Source organism: Chironomus tepperi, unplaced genomic scaffold, assembly GCF_022539635.2.
Source record: "Chironomus tepperi strain 1889 unplaced genomic scaffold, CSIRO-AGI_Ctep_v1 contig_486, whole genome shotgun sequence".
Classification (NCBI taxonomy): domain Eukaryota; kingdom Metazoa; phylum Arthropoda; class Insecta; order Diptera; family Chironomidae; genus Chironomus; species Chironomus tepperi.
In genome coordinates, this window is record NW_027226608.1 from 750,692 (window position 1) to 769,080 (window position 18,389).

At 35.0% G+C, this 18,389-nt stretch overlaps 1 protein-coding gene and 1 long non-coding RNA gene across 2 annotated transcripts in view; both read left to right on the top strand.

The window, feature by feature from the left end:
- Nucleotides 1-17,907, top strand: part of LOC139099844 (uncharacterized) — a 95,411-nt gene extending 77,504 nt beyond the window's left edge. The window contains exons 4-5 of the long non-coding RNA XR_011545369.1: nucleotides 8,365-8,584; nucleotides 17,381-17,907. This is a non-coding gene — a long non-coding RNA (uncharacterized lncRNA). The remainder of the gene's footprint in view (nucleotides 1-8,364; nucleotides 8,585-17,380) is intronic.
- Nucleotides 14,045-17,196, top strand: LOC139099843 (aspartate aminotransferase, mitochondrial-like). The gene is made up of 3 exons (XM_070652386.1): nucleotides 14,045-14,205; nucleotides 14,606-14,897; nucleotides 16,017-17,196. Exons 1-3 carry the CDS (start codon nucleotides 14,141-14,143, stop codon nucleotides 16,917-16,919), a joined length of 1,260 nt encoding a protein of 419 aa, XP_070508487.1. The 5' UTR covers nucleotides 14,045-14,140; the 3' UTR covers nucleotides 16,920-17,196.
- Nucleotides 17,908-18,389: the final 482 nt, after the last annotated feature.

The following is an 18,389-nucleotide window of genomic DNA, read 5'->3' on the forward strand; positions in this document are numbered from 1 at the left end:
ATCATCCATTTCCATTAATAACCTCAAAATTTTCTATAATTAATTCCTTAAAAGCACTTAGCCTCAATTATATCATCAGATATATTTTTTTTGGGTAATAAAATTATGTCTTTAAATGTGATTTTTTACTTTAATAATTCAAAAGCCACCCCAAGACGTTAATGCTCATCTAAAAGAGAGACAATTTTCCCCTCATTTTTATTACAATTATGACTGAAATAATTGACTAAAATAAGATAATGGTTTATGGACGAGACATTATGAGTACTTGAAGATTGGCACTAAGACCTTCTTAATTCTATGGTTCTAGAGGTGGATACTTAATGTAGGATGGAGGTGAATATTGAGGGTGGGCAATTTATTGGAAATTGGGTAGAGGGGTTAGGCGTTGGGTAGATTGAAACCCCAAAAAATTCAAAAAAATATTGAAAATATTCTACAATTTTCAGATGGTCGTAAGGCATATCCACGTGGAAGTTAGACTACTTTATGGCTGTTTTGTCACAGTCACCTAACCTGAAATGTCCGCACAAACCTTCTGATTGATATTTTGGAGACTTTTTACCCGAAAAACCTAAGAAAGTTGACTGTTTTTCCCTTTAAAATTCCCTAACTTCCACGTGGATATGCCCTGCACTTTTCCCTAAAAATTTCAAAAACTTCAAAAATTTAACGATTTTTCAAATTTCAAATCTATCAAATTTCCACAATTTTCCCACCATCGTCCATTCCTCGCCTCTAATTCCTTAAAAACAAGTGCCCCGCATTCTATGAGACCAAAAATAAAATCAACAAAATTTTTTCATTACTTTAAGTAAATGTAATTACACCAATTTTCTATTTAAAACAAACTTTTTGGCAATAAAGGACTCTTCAAAATAAAAATTGGAATGAGCTGATTAAATCGACGACTCTCATGAAACTAACTGGCAAGTTTGGAGAGGAAGAAATGAAGGAAATTATGTGAAATAATTCAACTGAGAATTTAAATGGAAGAAAATTTTACTCAAGGGGTGTGAAACTATGCGGATGGATTTTTGGGAATTTTTTGAACGATTTTTCATAATTTTTGGTTGATTTTTGGGTAATTTTTGAATGTCCCCAGGATATCTTACCCAAACAGGTTCTTACCCTACTCCTACCCTACTCCTACCCTACTCCTACCCTACTCCTACCCTACTCCTACCCTACTCCTACCCTACTCCTACCCTACTCCTACCCTACTCCTACCCTACTCCTACCCTACTCCTACCCTACTCCTACCCTACTCCTACCCTACTCCTACCCTACTCCTACCCTACTCCTACCCTACTCCTACCCTACTCCTACCCTACTCCTACCCTACTCCTACCCTACTCCTACCCTACTCCTACCCTACTCCTACCCTACTCCTACCCTACTCCTACCCTACTCCTACCCTACTCCTACCCTACTCCTACCCTACTCCTACCCTACTCCTACCCTACTCCTACCCTACTCCTACCCTACTCCTACCCTACTCCTACCCTACTCCTACCCTACTCCTACTCCTACCCTGGATATTCTGCTCTACCCTGCTAAGTAGTTTCACACCCCTTGGAAATTATTCATAATAGTAACTGACTCAATTCTCTACTGTGTATAGAGAAGCTCATTGTTATGAATATGTCCCCAGTTGAGGATGGATGGGAACTAACATTTAAAAGAATGTGGAATGAAATTGCTGCGGAATTTCGCTATGATTGGCGTGGGAGTTTAAGATGTATTAGCTTCAGAACAGTGGTTGGTACACCGAAACCGCACACGCCATACGGTTCATGACATCACTTACCAAAATTCTCCAAGCTTTAATCTCAATTTTGGCCAGCATTATAATCAGCATAACTCTTCAATCCTCTATTTACAATCCCACATCAGAATCAATTCTCTCAACTCGTAAAATACAAAATTTTATACTCAACTGTAAAAGAAACAGTCAAAAAAGGAAACTAAACGAACGTGACTCCCACTTGAAAGGGATCGGGGCCGAAAAATAAGTTTATGGCTTTCTGTTTTACTTCCTTTTTTAGGGAGGGGGCGTTCAGTTGGTATGTAACGTTGTAAAAGGGGACCAAGACGAATAATGACGAAGAACGACGAAAAAAGACGAAGAACGACGAAGAATGACGAAAAATAACGAAGAATAACGAAGAATAACGAAGAATAACGAAGAATAACGAAGAATAACGAAGAATAACGAAGAATAACGAAGAATAACGAAGAATAACGAAGAATAACGAAGAATAACGAAGAATAACGAAGAATAACGAAAAATAACGAAGAATAACGAAGAATAACGAAGAATAACGAAGAATAACGAAGAATAACGAAGAATAACGAAGATTGACGAAGATTGACGAAGATTGACGAAGATTGACGAAGAAAGACGAAGAATAACGAAGAATAACGAAGAATAACGAAGAATGACGAAGAATAACGAAGAATAACGAAGAATAACGAAGAATGACGAAGAATGACGAAGAATGACGAAGAATAACGAAGAATAACGAAGAATAACGAAGAATAACGAAGAATAACGAAGAATAACGAAGAATAACGAAGAATAACGAAGAATAACGAAGAATAACGAAGAATAACGAAGAATAACGAAGAATAACGAAGAATAGAATAACGAAGAATAACGAAGAATAACGAAGAATAACGAAGAATAACGAAGAATAACGAAGAATAACGAAGAATAACGAAGATTGACGAAGATTGACGAAGATTGACGAAGATTGACGAAGAAAGACGAAGATTCACGAATGACGACTAGGAACGAGGCATTGTTACATGCCATCCAAACAATCCCCACTTAGAACTATCTTTTTTGCTGTCTATTTTTGGACGTGGCTCTTCCGACATCAATTTTTATCTTTATTACAACTTTTATTTTCATTTCCATCCCTTTGTCTTGTGCTACTGCTGTGCAGATTGTTCAGAAGCTATCGACTTTATGTTCCACAAACAAATTGTGAAGTCAATTTCATTTGTGTTAAAATTTCGCTGTTATCTGAGACTTAATTTATTGATAAAAAAAAAAGTTTCTCATTTGGTTGTTTGGATGGTTTTGGGGATTGTGTGGCAGTTAGGTAACTTGATGGGTTGACTTGACCCTCCCCCATGTACCCCACTGGGGCAAAATCTTGATGGAAATTGGTTGAGAAATTGCCCTAATTTGTGGGGTTAGTCACCAAATTTAGAGCGTGACGTCATTTATGATCGACCCCATTTTATTACTTTCTATAGATAGCAGGGTGTGGGGTCGGGTCGGAGTGATGCTCAAAGCGGGAAATAAAATCTCAAATAAAATTATCAATAAAATTAATACAAGATTTGAAACTTTTTTGAAGCAATAACTTTGTGGACAATCGGAATTGATGGGCAAAAATTGTAATTGAAGGAAAATTGAAAAGTTTATGATTATGATTATAAGAATGTAGAATTAATGTAGGGGAGATGGAGATTGAATGGAATTATAGAATAAAGTTTTAATGGAATTGTAATCATGGATGAATGTAGATTGTCGAGTATGGAGTTGGAAGTGGAGTTGTTGATGGAATTTGAGCAATTTTTAAGAGATTGTCACTCAGTGCTGCTCATTAAGCTTCAGATTTGCCATTTTGAAATCCAAAAAGTTCCAAATCCGCCATTTTGTAATTTAAAAAGCTCAAAATCCGCCATTTTGTTTCTCAAAAAGCTTCAAATCCGCCATTTTGCAACCCAAAAAGCTCAAAAATCCGCCATTTTGTAATCCAAAAGCTCAAATCCGCCATTTTGTAGTCCAAAAAAGCTCCAAAACCGACATTTTGTTTTTCAAAAAGCTCCAAATCCGCCATTTTGTAGTCCAAAAAAGCTTTAAATCCGTCATTTTGTGATCCAAAAAACTCACAAATTTTCCATTTTCATTTTTCCATAAATTTTCCATACAAAATAGCAATCTTTGAAATTATTGCAATTCTGTTGTGCTTTTGAATCAAAGGAACTAAAAAATGTGCACATTTTGCAATTTTGTCACAATTTTGTCACAATGTTGGACATAGAATGATTCTATTATTGAAGCTACATTGGCAGAAAATGACATTCGAATGGATCTTTGATGAGATTGAAGTTAAAGTGCTGTTAAAATCCAATTTAAAGCTTTTTCATTGGGAAAATTCACAATTTATTGAAGCTTTTTTGTTATTTTTGCAACTTTGAAGGTTAGAGAGCTTTTTTGGATCACAAAATTGCGGACTTGAAGCTTTTTTTGAATTCAAAATGGCGGACTTGAAGCTTTTTTAAATTCAAAATGGCGGATTTTGAGCTTTTTGGATCACAAAATGGCGGACTTGAAGCTTTTTTTGAATTCAAAATGGCGGACTTGAAGCTTTTTTAAATTCAAAATGGCGGATTTTGAGCTTTTTGGATCACAAAATGGCAGATTTTGAGCTTTTTGGATCTTGAAGCTTTTTTTGAATTCAAAATGGCGGACTTGAAGCTTTTTTAAATTCAAAATGGCGGATTTTGAGCTTTTTGGATCACAAAATGGCGGACTTGAAGCTTTTTTGAATTCAAAATGGCGGACTTGAAGCTTTTTTAAATTCAAAATGGCGGATTTTGAGCTTTTTGGATCACAAAATGGCGGATTTTGAGCTTTTTGGATCTTGAAGCTTTTTTTGAATTCAAAATGGCGGACTTGAAGCTTTTTTAAATTCAAAATGGCGGATTTTGAGCTTTTTGGATCACAAAATGGCGGACTTGAAGCTTTTTTTGAATTCAAAATGGCGGACTTGAAGCTTTTTTAAATTCAAAATGGCGAATTTTGAGCTTTTTGGATCACAAAATGGCGGACTTGAAGCTTTTTTAAATTCAAAATGGCGGATTTTGAGCTTTTTGGATCACAAAATGGCGGATTTTGAGCTTTTTGGATCACAAAATGGCGGATTTTGAGCTTTTTGGATCACAAAATGGCGGATTTGTCCTCAAACCCCTCCCTCCATGTCAGACTATGCTCCTAAGCTCCTCCCATCCCCACTCCCACCCTCCAACATCTCCCATAATTGACTACAAATCGAAACATGCAAATTTAACAAAAAAGAACCAGATTAACATTTTTCTACACTAATTAAAACATTCAAAAAACAGCAAAAAAAGTTGATCAAATTTTCACACAATTGATTTTCATGTAAAATGTGCTGTAAAGCTAAAGACTCAAACGAAAGGGGTTAAAAGGTCTACAAAAAAATCAAATTCAATTAACAAGAAAAAGTTTTCAGCCTTTTTTTGTTCAATGTGCTAATGAGACCGCAGTCAGAAATCAACTAAACTGTGTGTTTAAAGGAAGTCAAGTAAGAAAGTCATCTGCATGGGTTGGTGTGAATAAGGCGCATTTTTGAAAATTTCATCAGATTTTTAGAATTTTAGAGCTTTATAGAATCGACTGTGCAAAATTTTGTAATTTAAGTATGAAAATTACTTAATTCAGGAAATTTACATCAGGCGAATTTGAAAAATCAAGTAATAAAGCAACATATTAGAGTGCATAAGACGCATTTCGAAATTTTCAACGGATTTATAGAAGCTTTTTTGTATCAATTGTGCAGAATTTTGAAAGTCAAGTAAGAAAATCACTTAATCAAGCATAAAGCGCATTTTGGAAAATCAAGTAAGAAAGTTTTTTTTTTATTTGAGTTGATAGGTATTAAGCGCATTCAAGAATCTTTTCGGATTTTTAGAATTTTGAAGCTTTTTTACTTTGAATATAGAAAATTTTAGAAAAACAAGTATAAAAGTCACTTATTTGGGCATAAAGCTCATTTAAAGTATAATGGATTATTATGTACAGATGTACAGCTAATACAGTTTAGTGCACATAAAGTGATTTTAAATCTACCTTAAGTTTTGGGCCAAAAAGTTTGACATTAAAATTGGAATTTTTAGAAATTCGAGTGAGAAAGTATGTGTGCGTAAGGCGCATTTTGTAGAATTTTGATGCTTTTCTACTTGAAGATACATAAATGAGCAATTGTTTCAGCTTGTATCCAAGCAGTTGTTAGCTCATCTCAACCAAAATCAAGCACAAACTTAGAATGCTGCTTTAAGGCATGCCCAGCAACATGCCTAGCAACTTGCTCAAAAACAGCCCCAAAATTCAAGTCATCACATAATTCCAAAGAACAAGTAAATCCCACTCACAAACTAACAACACTCATCACAGATCATAAACTAAGACAAAATTACAAAACATTTTCCATCCACATTCAGCACCTAAAATTTCCAATATAAACCGCTTATTATCATAAAACAAGGAGTCCCATTAAGTCACACAACCGCACAAGCCATCACCAAAGAAACCCTTTTTTTTGTGTGTGCTGTACAAAGGAACTAGAAGAACTAGCAACTGTCACACAGCAAAAAAAGGGATCAATTGATTATTAATGCTGCAAAATTGTTATCGAAAGTCACAATGGGACCTGAAACAACTTTTGTCACATTGTTGCTCGGTTTGTTGACCAAAATTAATTAATGACTTTATGAGAATTAGAAAAAGTTTCATGTATTAAAGTATCAATGACAACATTGACCCCTTTTTTTGTTGTTTGTTAGTCAGACTCACAATCGAGATTTATTTGGCAATTTATGGCAACAGAGGTGTAGGCAGGGTGTGACAGGGTGTAGGCAGGGTGTGACAGGGTGTAGGCAGGGTGTGACAGGGTGTAAGCAGGGTATGACAGGGTGTAGGCAGGGTGTGACAGGGTGTAGGCAGGGTGTGACAGGGTGTAGGCAGGATGTGACAGGGTGTAGGCAGGGTGTGACAGGGTGTAGGCAGGGTGTGACAGGGTGTAGGCAGGGTGTGACAGGGTGTAGGCAGGGTGTGACAGGGTGTAGGCAGGTTGTGACAGGGTGTAGGCAGGGTGTGACCGGGTGTAGGCAGGGTGTGACAGGGTGTAGGCAGGGTGTGACAGGGTGTAGGCAGGGTGTGACAGGGTGTAGGCAGGGTGTGACAGGGTGTAGGCAGGTTGTGACAGGGTGTAGGCAGGGTGTGACCGGGTGTAGGCAGGGTGTGACAGGGTGTAGGCAGGGTGTGACAGGGTGTAGGCAGGGTGTGACAGGGTGTAGGCAGGGTGTGACAGGGTGTAGGCAGGTTGTGACAGGGTGTAGGCAGGGTGTGACCGGGTGTAGGCAGGGTGTGACAGGGTGTAGGCAGGGTGTGACAGGGTGTAGGCAGGGTGTGACAGGGTGTAGGCAGGGTGTGACAGGGTGTAGGCAGGGTGTGACATGGTGCAACATGCAGCATCAGGGAGTGACAAGGGGTAATAGGGAGTGACAAGGGGTAATTGGGAGTGACAAGGGGTAATTGGGAGTGACAAGGGGTAATTAAGGAGTGAAAAGGTGCAATTAGAAAGGGCATGGTGCAACCGGGAGTGATTACCCCCAAACCAACCCCTACATACACCCCCTGACTTATTCTGACCAACATCAAATTAATGTCAAGTCATATTTTTGTCGGATGTTCTGTGACATTTGGTCCATAATTGAAAATGAAAAGAGAAATATCTCGAAATTAATCCATCAGAAAAACTCAGACGAGGACATCATGAAAATGAGGACATTAAGTCAATGAGATGGTCTCTTTATCATTGTTGATTTAATCTCGTGTGATGATGCAGAATAAAGGCAAAACGGAGAGGGGAACCAAAAAAAAATATAAATTGATGTAGACGTGACTGAAACGGATAATGATCAGGTCTTGCTATGAGGCACAGATTTTTTTTGCATATTTTGCTAAGTTGATTTAAGAGATTTATTGATTGATTTTAATGGGATTTTGGGGGGTTTGGAAGTGATATGGATTTTGATGAGGTTATTGATGATTTATGCTGTGGGAATCAGGGTTGGGATCGAAGATTCTAACCTCAAAGTCCATAACCTCAAAGATTCTAACCTAAAAGTCCATAACCTTAAAGATTTTAACCTAAAAGTCTATACACTCAAAGATCCTAACCTCAAAGTCCATAACCTCAAAGATTCTAACCTCAAAGTTCATAACCTCAAAAATTCTAACCTCAAAGTCCATAACCTTAAAGATTCTAACCTTAAAATTCGTAACCTCAAAGATTCTAACCTAAAAATCCTAACCTCAATGTTCATAACCTCAAAATTCAATTTCAAAGCAGAAAATTCATATTTTTCCAAATTCTAACCTCAAAATTCACATCATTAAATAAGCATAACCTCAAAATCTATAATCGTCTTCACCTTAACTCGTCTTAAAACATCAAAAAATTAAAATTTCAATTTATTTACTTTCATTATCTTAAACCTTTTTAATTAATTAAACCTTTTTTTTTCATCTACTTGCAGATAATTTCATTAAAACTCACCTCAGCGTGCTGCTGCTCTCGCTCAATGGACGACTTTAATGACCATTAAGCTGTTTACTTTCTTACTCCTTGCTTGCCTTTTCTTTGCACAACAAAATTTTCTGCAAATAAATTTTTCTTCTTTATTTGAACAAAAATACTTGTGAGAAGAGATTAAGAGAGCAGAACAGAGCAAATAAGAACTTGGACTCAATTTGAAGGTGAGTTGGGTATTTTTAATCTTTTAAAATGCGATTTTATCATGAGAATATTGTGTACTTGAGGATGAAAAAATATGGATAGTTAATCATTTATTTAGGTAAATAAGATTATAGACGAATTAGAGATTTAAGGTAAAGTATGGGACAGCTGAAACTGAACTTATCCTTAAACTGAACGTATCCTAAAAACTGAACTTATTCTTCAACTGAACTTAACCTCAAATTTGGTAACTTAACCTTTAAACTGAACTTAACCTCAAAACTGAATTAAATTTCAAAACTGAACTGAACCTCAAACTAAACTTATTCTAGAACTGAACTTATCCTCAAAACTGAACTTAACTTTAAAACTGAACTTATCCTCAAAACTGAACTTATCCTCAGTGGTCGTATCCCAAAAATTTAACGTATTTTTGTACTAAACTTATCCTTGTGCTAAACATATAATCGAACTTAATTTAACCTTTAAACTGGACTTGACCTCAAAACTGAACTTATCCTTGAACTGAACGTATTCTCAAAACTGAATTTCACCTTAGAACTGAACTTATTCTAAAATTTGAACTTATCCTTTGATTAGAAGTATCCTCAAAACTGAACTTAACCTTAAGATTGAACCTAACTTCAAACTGTACTTAACCTCAACTGAACTTATCCTCAGAACTGAACTTATCCTCAAAACTAAACTTATCCTCAGACTGGTCGTATCCCAAAAACTGAACGTATTTTTGTACTGAACTTATTCTTGTACCGAAATTATTCTTGTACTGAACTCATTCCTGAACTGAACTTATCCTTGAACTAAGCATAACATAGAACTGAACTCATTATCTCAATTGAACCAAACCTCAGACTGAACTTAACCTCAAAACTGAACGTATCTTCAATCTAAATTTATCCTCAAAACTAAACCTAACCTCAAATTAAATTCAAATTCTAACTGAACCTAACCTCAAAATTAAATCAAAATCATCCCAACTTTGCTCTCATTTACACCAAATCAACCATCCCAATTCTAACAAGACACTCACAACATCAATACCACGTCCAATCCATAAATCCTTCCTACTTAACAGTTTTTTTATTACATTTTTCTCTATTTGGATTATTTTTTCAATGATTCAACTTTCTTTTATTCATTTTTGTTGATCAATATCGAATGCTGAGCTAAAAAGAAGCAAAAAAATGGCAATAAAATTTGTCTTTTAATCTTAAAAATATTATTTTAGCACAGCTCGTGATCAGCGAAAATAATTGAAGATTTAATAAAAATGCCTGAAGATGAATTGAGAGAAAATGAAGGAAATGAGAGAAAATGTGGAAAAGTTTGAGGAACTGTGGTGATTTTGAGAAGTCAATTGTGACATTTTTGAATGAATATTGGAGATAAGGAAGTGTTTGAGAATCAGTCGGTGATGTTTTTTGATTTGGATAGCAAAGTGGAGCATTTTAGGTGGGTCCGCAGCTCTCAAGATGGATACAAAGCTCTTCAGGGTGGGTACGGAACTCTCAAGGTGGGTACGAAGCTCTTAAAATGGGTACGAAACTCTCTAAAGTGGGTACAAAGCTCTCAAGGTGGGTACAAAGCTTTCAAGGTGGGTACGCAGCTCTCAAAATGGGTACAAAGCTCTCCAAGATGGGTACAAAGCTCTTAAAATGGGTACGAAACTCTCTAAAGTGGGTACAAAGCTCTCAAGGTGGGTACAAAACTCTTAAAATGGGTACGAAACTCTCTAAAGTGGGTACAAAGCTCTCAAGGTGGGTACAAAGCTCTCAAGGTGGGTACAAAGCTCTTAAAATGGGAACGAAACTCTCTAAAGTGGGTACAAAGCTCTCCAAAGTAGGTATGAAGCTCTTTAAAGTGGGTACGAAGCTCTCAAACAATCCAAATCCAGTTCATCAAGTACATTCCCAAAGACACAACAAATGAGCTAAACTGATATGCATATTACATCAGCATGTAGTTGAATGAACGCGATAATCCGACAACAAATGATTAATTTTACTAAATGCGCATTTTATGAATGAATTGAACTAGAGTATGTTGATGATACAATGTAGTGACCTAGAACAAGTCGAGATTATGTGATTTGGAATGTGGATGTGATATGTGGGGTCAAATATTGTGATTGTAGACTAAATATACTTTAAAACTGGTACAAAGGAGTTGAATCATCTAAACATGACAATTTACAACCTCAGAGAACATCCACAAATCCATCATCCTACCCACCCCACACCCGCTTCCATTGACTTATCTTACAACATCAGCAACAAGTCCAAGAAATTCATTCATTCGTCATTCTTTATTTGCCTGTCACAATATGACGCTTGTAGGCACAACAATAAATGTGACACTGTTGATTGAATATCAGAGAGTGATTTTACAACAACAACGTAGCTTTCTAAAGAAAATGATTCTTCTTTGTTAAAAGTCGTGTTTTGTTGGTGGAATGGATCATTGATTCAAAGTGGTAGGCACAAGGGTGGACAACTTTTGGCAACATAACCTCAAAATTGAGCAACATAACCTCAAAATTGAGCAACATAACCTCAAAATTGAGCAACTTAACCTCAAAATTGAGCAACTTAACCTCAAAATTGAGCAACTTAACCTCAAAATTGAGCAACTTTTCTTTAAATTCGCAACACAACCTCAAAAATTCCTCACGAGCAACCCAAAACAAACAATATCATTTCCACCAAAAGAAGCAGTTCCATTTTCACCATAAAATTTTCATCAACACCGAGCCAAAAGTTTGTTTTGCAAATATCAACAAAAAAAACCTCGAGACGACCGTCTCATAATTTACTCGTGCTTTCAACATCATTATGTACATATCACATACAACAGAACAGTGGAATGGAGATGATAATGTTAATAAACACAGACGAGCCCGCAAGTGCGTCACGCGAGAATTTCTTCGTTTTTATTCCTCAATTATTCCGCACAACTTTTTCATTTTTTTTGTGTGTTTATTTTTAGACTGAATGTAAATTTTGATTAATTTGTAGCGTTTGTGCTTGGTTTTGATACGTTTTGAGCGATGTGTTATCATTTGTGATGAATTTTGCGCGTTTATTGTTGATTTTGGCAATTTATGGAGCAGTAGACATCAACATAACCTCAAATTTATAATGATAACCTCAAATTTTTTAACATAACCTAAAAATTCAGCAACATAACCTCAAAAAAATGAGCAGCCTAACCTCAAAATTAAGCAATCTAACCTCAAATTTGGTCAATTAACCTCAAAATTCACCAAAATAACCTCAAAATTTGACAAAATAACCTCAAAATTTGGCAATTAAATCCTAAAATTGAGCAACTTAACCTCAAAATTCAGGAAGTTAACCTCAAAATTGAGCATCATAACCTTAAAATTCAGAACATAACCTCAAAATTCAGAATATAACCTCAAAATTCAGAACATAACATCAAAACTGAGCAACTTAACCTCAAAATTTAGAACATTACCTCAAAACCGAGCAACCTAACCTAAAAACTGAGCAACATAACTTCAAAAACTGAGCAACATAACCTCAAAATTCCAAAAATCTTCATCATTTCCTCATCACATGTTCATGCCTTGATCATATTCCACCATATCCCATACACGAAAAGAGCATTGCCATCAAAAAAAATACTAAGCAAAGTCACCCTTAAGCAACAACCCATAATATGTCATAGAACAAGAAGCTACATATATGTGGATATGATATTACAGTACATGGTATACTAAACTGCCTCGTGTCACATGAATAAATATCTGACAATATTGAGACATTAACCATGTGGAGGAGGAGGAGAGGGGATGAAAATGTACCGTAAGGTGATACAGCGTACGTGACATGCACACGATTATGCGATGATGATGAGAATGAATATTTCTTATTTTTTTTGTACATGGAAGTGCCTTAAATAATGATAACGAGACATTTTTTTTTGCATTTGTGAACATGACGGGTTTTTGGGGCTATGAACTGGGTGTGAGGATGGGATGGGCTGACCATACTGTGATATGTAGGGACTTTTGGAGTCTATGGAGCAAGTTTAAAGTAAACCAAATTTTGAGGTTAGGTTGCTCACTTTTGAGGTTATGTTGCTCAATTTTGAGGTTATGTTGCTCAATATTGAGGTTAAGTTGCTCAATTTTGAGGTTAAGTTGCTCAGTTTTGAGGTTAAGTTGCTCAGTTATGAGGTTAAGTTGCTCAAATTTTAGGTTAAATTTTGAATTAAAGCTTGCAAGTTCTCTAACCTTGAAATTCAGTTTAAAAATGATATAAACAAATGCTGAGCTCACAAAAAATCATCTTCTGGTGCAAAAAAAGTGAAAAATTCGCGATTCTATTTGCGTCAAGGCTCTCAAGATGATAAACTGCAGAATTTATAGTCGATGTTGCGCTTCAAATTGAGCAAAAATTGAGAAAATGTCTCAAAAATTCATAAAAATTAATTGAAATTCAATCAAAAAAAAGTCAGCAAACCCACATCAATATCAATTGAATTGGAAGTCCATTAACACAGTCAAATGTCAACCTTAATCTACCCCAAGGAGGCACAAATCATCCAAAAATAAAGATTCAAATTCCATAATTTATAGCTGATCAGCATGTCAAGTAAGGAACAAATGTGAGAATCAGCACATTTTCAAAAACTGTCGATTGAGCAAATTTTTAAAGAGTTAAATTCTCTTTTTTTTATTCTTTTAAATTGAGTTGAATTGTGGAATTGGAATTTAAAGACGCAATATGAATGAAAATATAAAATAAAAAAAAATTGTTATCGCACACTAGTGAAAGAGTTTTGAGAATAAAAAAAATTAAAAAAACATGAAATTTACTTTTTTTTTGAGAATTATTGAGGTTTTAAAATGGACGTTTTTAAAATTTTTTAATTTTTTTTTATTTTTGATTTCTAAAAATTTGAATTTAATATTTTTAAAAAAATTAAAATTAAAAAAATTTAAAATTTAAAAAAAAATGAAAATTTCAAATTTAAAAATTTAAAAATTTTAAAATTTATATAAAAAAAAATCAAATTTTAGAAATTTGAAAATTTGAATTTATTTTTTTTAAATTTTAAATTTTTTAAAATTATATTTTTAATTTTTGAAATTTTTTGAATTTTTGAAATTTTTTGAATTTTTGAAATTTTTTGAATTTTTTAAATTTTTTGAATTTTTTAAATTTTTTGAATTTTTTAAATTTTTTGAATTTTTTAAATTTTTTAAATTTTTTTAAATTTCAAACTTGAATTTTTTAAATTTTAGTATGCAATTTTTTAAAAATTTCAAATTATAAAATTCAAAAATTTCAATATTAAAATTAAAAAATCTAATTCAATTCAAAAACCTTTCCACAAAAGCCCCAAAAATATAAAAAATAATAAAAAAGTCCACAAAAACTACACACAAAAGAACTCAAAAAAACATGATCAGTTTCACGATAATTTTCTCCAACTTCGCTCAGTCGCTTGTTAGCTGTTGAAGGAGACGGAAATAAATAAATAAAAAAACTAAAGGAATAAAGCTATTTGTGTCCGCAATTAATTAAATGGTTCGATTGACTGCATTTCTTCGTGATCCGCTCAAACTCAAGCAAGCCGTTGCACCAGCTATGTAAGTTGTTAATTTAGTGGATTTTGTGGTGAAATTTTGAGGTTATTTTTAAATTTTTTAATAAAAAAAGGGAATTTTTAAATTAAAATTTTAATTTTTTGCAATTTTAAAATTTAAATTTGAATTTAAAATATGAAAATTAAAAAAAAATTAAAAAAAAGATCTAAAAAAAAATTAAAAAATTTAAAAAAAAATTAAAAAAAATTTAAAAAAATTAAAAAAAAATTTAAAAAATTGAAAAAAAAATTAAATAAAATTAAAAAAAAAATATAAATTTTTAAAATTAAAAAAATTCAAAAATCACAATTTAATTTAAATTTTCTCACCAAATTCACCATTTTCACCACAAAATTCACCAATCTCACCACAAAATTCACCATTTTCACCACTCCAATTCCAGCACATCCTGGTGGAAAGACGTCCCCCTCGGCCCACCCGATGTAATTCTCGGCATCTACGAAGCCCACAAAGTCGATCCCAATCCCAACAAAGTTGACCTCACCGTCGGTGCCTATCGCTGTGAAAATGGCAAGCCATACGTCCTCAAAACCGTCCTCAAAGCCGAACAAAATATCGTCGACAAAAAATTGTCAAAAGAATACAATGACATTGGCAGTGATTATTTTCGAGAGGTGACGTATCGTCTAGCCGTCGGCGAGGAACTTTGTGATCGTCCGCATGTCAGTGTGCAAGTAAGTAGATTAGAAATTTATGGCAGATAAGGAAGCACGTGAATGTCTTACTGACTTATTTTTCGAGATAATCAGGGCTATTTGAGTCTGAAAGATATGTGGGAGCATATCAAGCTATTCTGTGTGTATGACGACAGCACATTGAACATTTACATCAGCCGGCTGAAACCTGTTCTTTTTTTTTGTGATATTTTTGGCAACTCTTTTTATGTCCGCAGAAAAAAAATATGAAGGAATTCTCTCAATTTTTGTCATTTCTCTCTGTTTGTGTTTCTTTAAAATTGAGCGGAATTTGAGCATTACTATCGATAATGCAGATAGACGTTGGGGAGATGTAGATGAGGACTTGAGGGAGGTGGTGGGATGGGGGTGGGTTGTCATGGAGGAGCCTATCCTATACTACTTGAAGTATGCTACTGTAAACTACAGGGATTGGCAGGGTTGTCATAGGATGCTCTAGTTCAGTCTATCCTTGGTATCCTATCGTTGGGGTGAAGGTTGAGTAGGGTATGATTAAGTAGTCATACCTATCCATGTAGGGTAGCATATCATAGCCCGGAATAGGTAGAGCAGGATAGCCCAGAAAGCTTAGGATTGCATCATCAGGGAAGGGTTGGATATATCCGGAATAGAAGGTTAGCAATCAGAATATCAGAATGCTAGGGTAGGACAGCATCATCAGGGTAGGGTTGGATAGCATTGCATGGGTAGGGTAGGATAGCATTACAAGGGTAGGGTGGGATAGCACTAGGCGTGTAGCGTACAATAGCCCGGAAAAAGAAGGGTAGAATAACCAAAGAAAAGAACAGTAGAATAGCTCGGGTATAGAAGGTTAGGATAGCTTGATAAGTGACCCTCTCCCAACCATACCCCATACGTCATGTGCGTCGTATGCGTCGTATGCGTCGTATGCGTCGTATGCTTCGTATGCGTCGTATGCGTCGGATGCGTCGTATGCGTCGTATGCGTCGGATGCGTCGTATGCGTCGTATGCGTCATATGCGTCGTATGCGTCATATGCGTCGTATGTGTCACATGCGTCACATGCTTCCCAACCTCCTTATCGCCACTATAAACCTCTAAAACCTTATTAAAAATTCTCAATATTTTTCCTTCCAGAGCATCAGCGGAAGTGGCAGCATTAAAATGGCAGCTGAAGTAATCAAGCGACTCTATAAAGGCAAGCACCTAATGTTCATCCCAAATCCTTCATGGGCATACCATGCACCAATGTTTGAACTGTCTGGCATCGATACAGCATTTTATCGTTATTATGATGAAAGAAATCATGAAATTGACCATAGTGGATTGATGACAGACTTGACACACATGCCTGACAACTCAATGGTCATGTTCCAAATGGTTGGACATAATCCGACGGCAAGTGACCCGACGCCTGAACAGTGGCAGGAAATGGCAAGAATTTTGAAGCATAAAAATGTTTTGGTATTTTTTGACATGGCATATCAAGGCTTTGGCAGTGGATGTACGGAGACGGATGCATATGCAGTCAGACATTTTATTAAGGAAGGCCACAAAGTCGCATTTGCTCAAAGTTACAGTAAGAATCTTGGCATGTACAGTGTACGTGTTGGTGCCGCGACCTTTATGATTAATGGACCAAATGAGGCACAGCCAATTATGGATCAAATGAAGTATTTAGCAATGTGCAGCTATGGACAGCCGCCAATGCATGGCTCACAAGTCGTCGAAGAGATATTTAGGGACAGAACCTTACAACAGTCATGGCACGAAGAACTTCACATGATGGTCGACAGGATTAAAAAGATGCGGGAACTGCTGACGATGAAGCTTAAGGCATGCGGATCGTCACATGATTGGAGTCATATTATGAAGCAACAGGGAATGTTCTTTTTTAGTGGATTGACTGTCGAGCAGTGTGAGAAGCTTATTAATGAGCACAGTATTTATGTTGTTAAAAATGGACGTATGGCAATACCGGGAATTAATGAGAATAATGTTGATTATGTTGCTGAGTGTTTGCATCATGTGACGAAGTAGGAGGGGGTATGTGGGGTATTAGGGGGAGGGGTTGGAGCTGATTAATTGAATTTTAGGAATTTTGGTCAATTTTGTGTAATTTTTTCATCAATTTGGGTCATTTTGGATCAAATTGATCAGTTCCACATACTTGGGGTTAAGTGGTACATGACATGGACACACTCGGAAGGCACATGCTGTATATTATCTCATTAGAGTAGCTTCAATGCATTTATACTTTTCAAATTTAATTTGTAGATTTTAAGAGTTAAATAAAGTTAAAATTTGGAAAAAATGATGTGTTTCTGTGTAATTTGATGGAGCTGATAGAGAGGGGTGGTCAGGAGGGGTCAACCCTTTAGCCCTTCACCCCTCTCCTCCTCTTTTTTTGTTTAAATTGTTCAATTTCATCCTCAAATCCTCAATTTTTTAACATTAACAATTTTACTAATTTTTGATCCATTTTCCTTTCATTTTTCCAGGAACTAGACCTTATCAGCACCAAAATGACCACAATCTAATCAACACCCAGCATCAAAATCACCAAAAAAATCCACAAATCATGACCAAAAAGCTTGTAAAAAGTTAACAATAAATCAAAATTCAGCACCAATTTAAGGAACAACTTCAGAAAATACAAAATTTAATCAAAAAATTCTCTAAAATGCTACCAAATTTAATCCATTTTCAACTAATTTTAATTTTGTCAATCCTTCCGGTGACTCTAAAGTCACAAAATATCACAAATGATGCAAATTCAACAATTTCAACACGACCAACTGCTTTTGAGTATTTAACGGATTTGAGAGATTTGAAAAGTTTGGAAAAATTTGACAAACATTCAACAAGCTTTGGAAATGATGAAAATGTGAAAATTAGGTTGGAAAATGTGGAAAATTCAGGAAAAGTCAACAGTTCGAAAACTCCAAATTCAGGAATTGTTGAAAGCTCCAAAAATGTCAAAAAATCGAAAATTACCGAAAATTTTAAAATTATTAAAAATTCGAAAATCGTCGAAAATTCAAAAATTGATAAAAATTCAAAAACTGAAGAAAATTCGAAAATTGCCAAAAATTCGAAAACTGCCGAAAGTTCGAAAAATGTCAAAAAACCCTCAAAAATTGACATATTCACAAATGAGACAATTCTGGACACAACAGCAATTTTTGACAATTTAGTGACCAAAAGTCCATCAAATTTAGAATCTAAGGAACAGCTCGACACCAAAATCAGCTTCAAAACCAGAAAGAAAGTCGAAAATAATGAACTTAACGACAATTTTGAAAGTTCGAATATTCGAAAATCTGAAGAAAATATCGAAAAATTTGAAAATACCGAAAAATTCGAAAATAATTTCGAAAATAAAATTAGAAAAAATTCAAATAATTTAGAATTTAAGGACAATTTAGAAAGCAGCACAACGACCAAAAAGCTACAAATTTTTGAAAATTCAGTATCAAATTTCGACAACCCAACAACAACAATAATCAC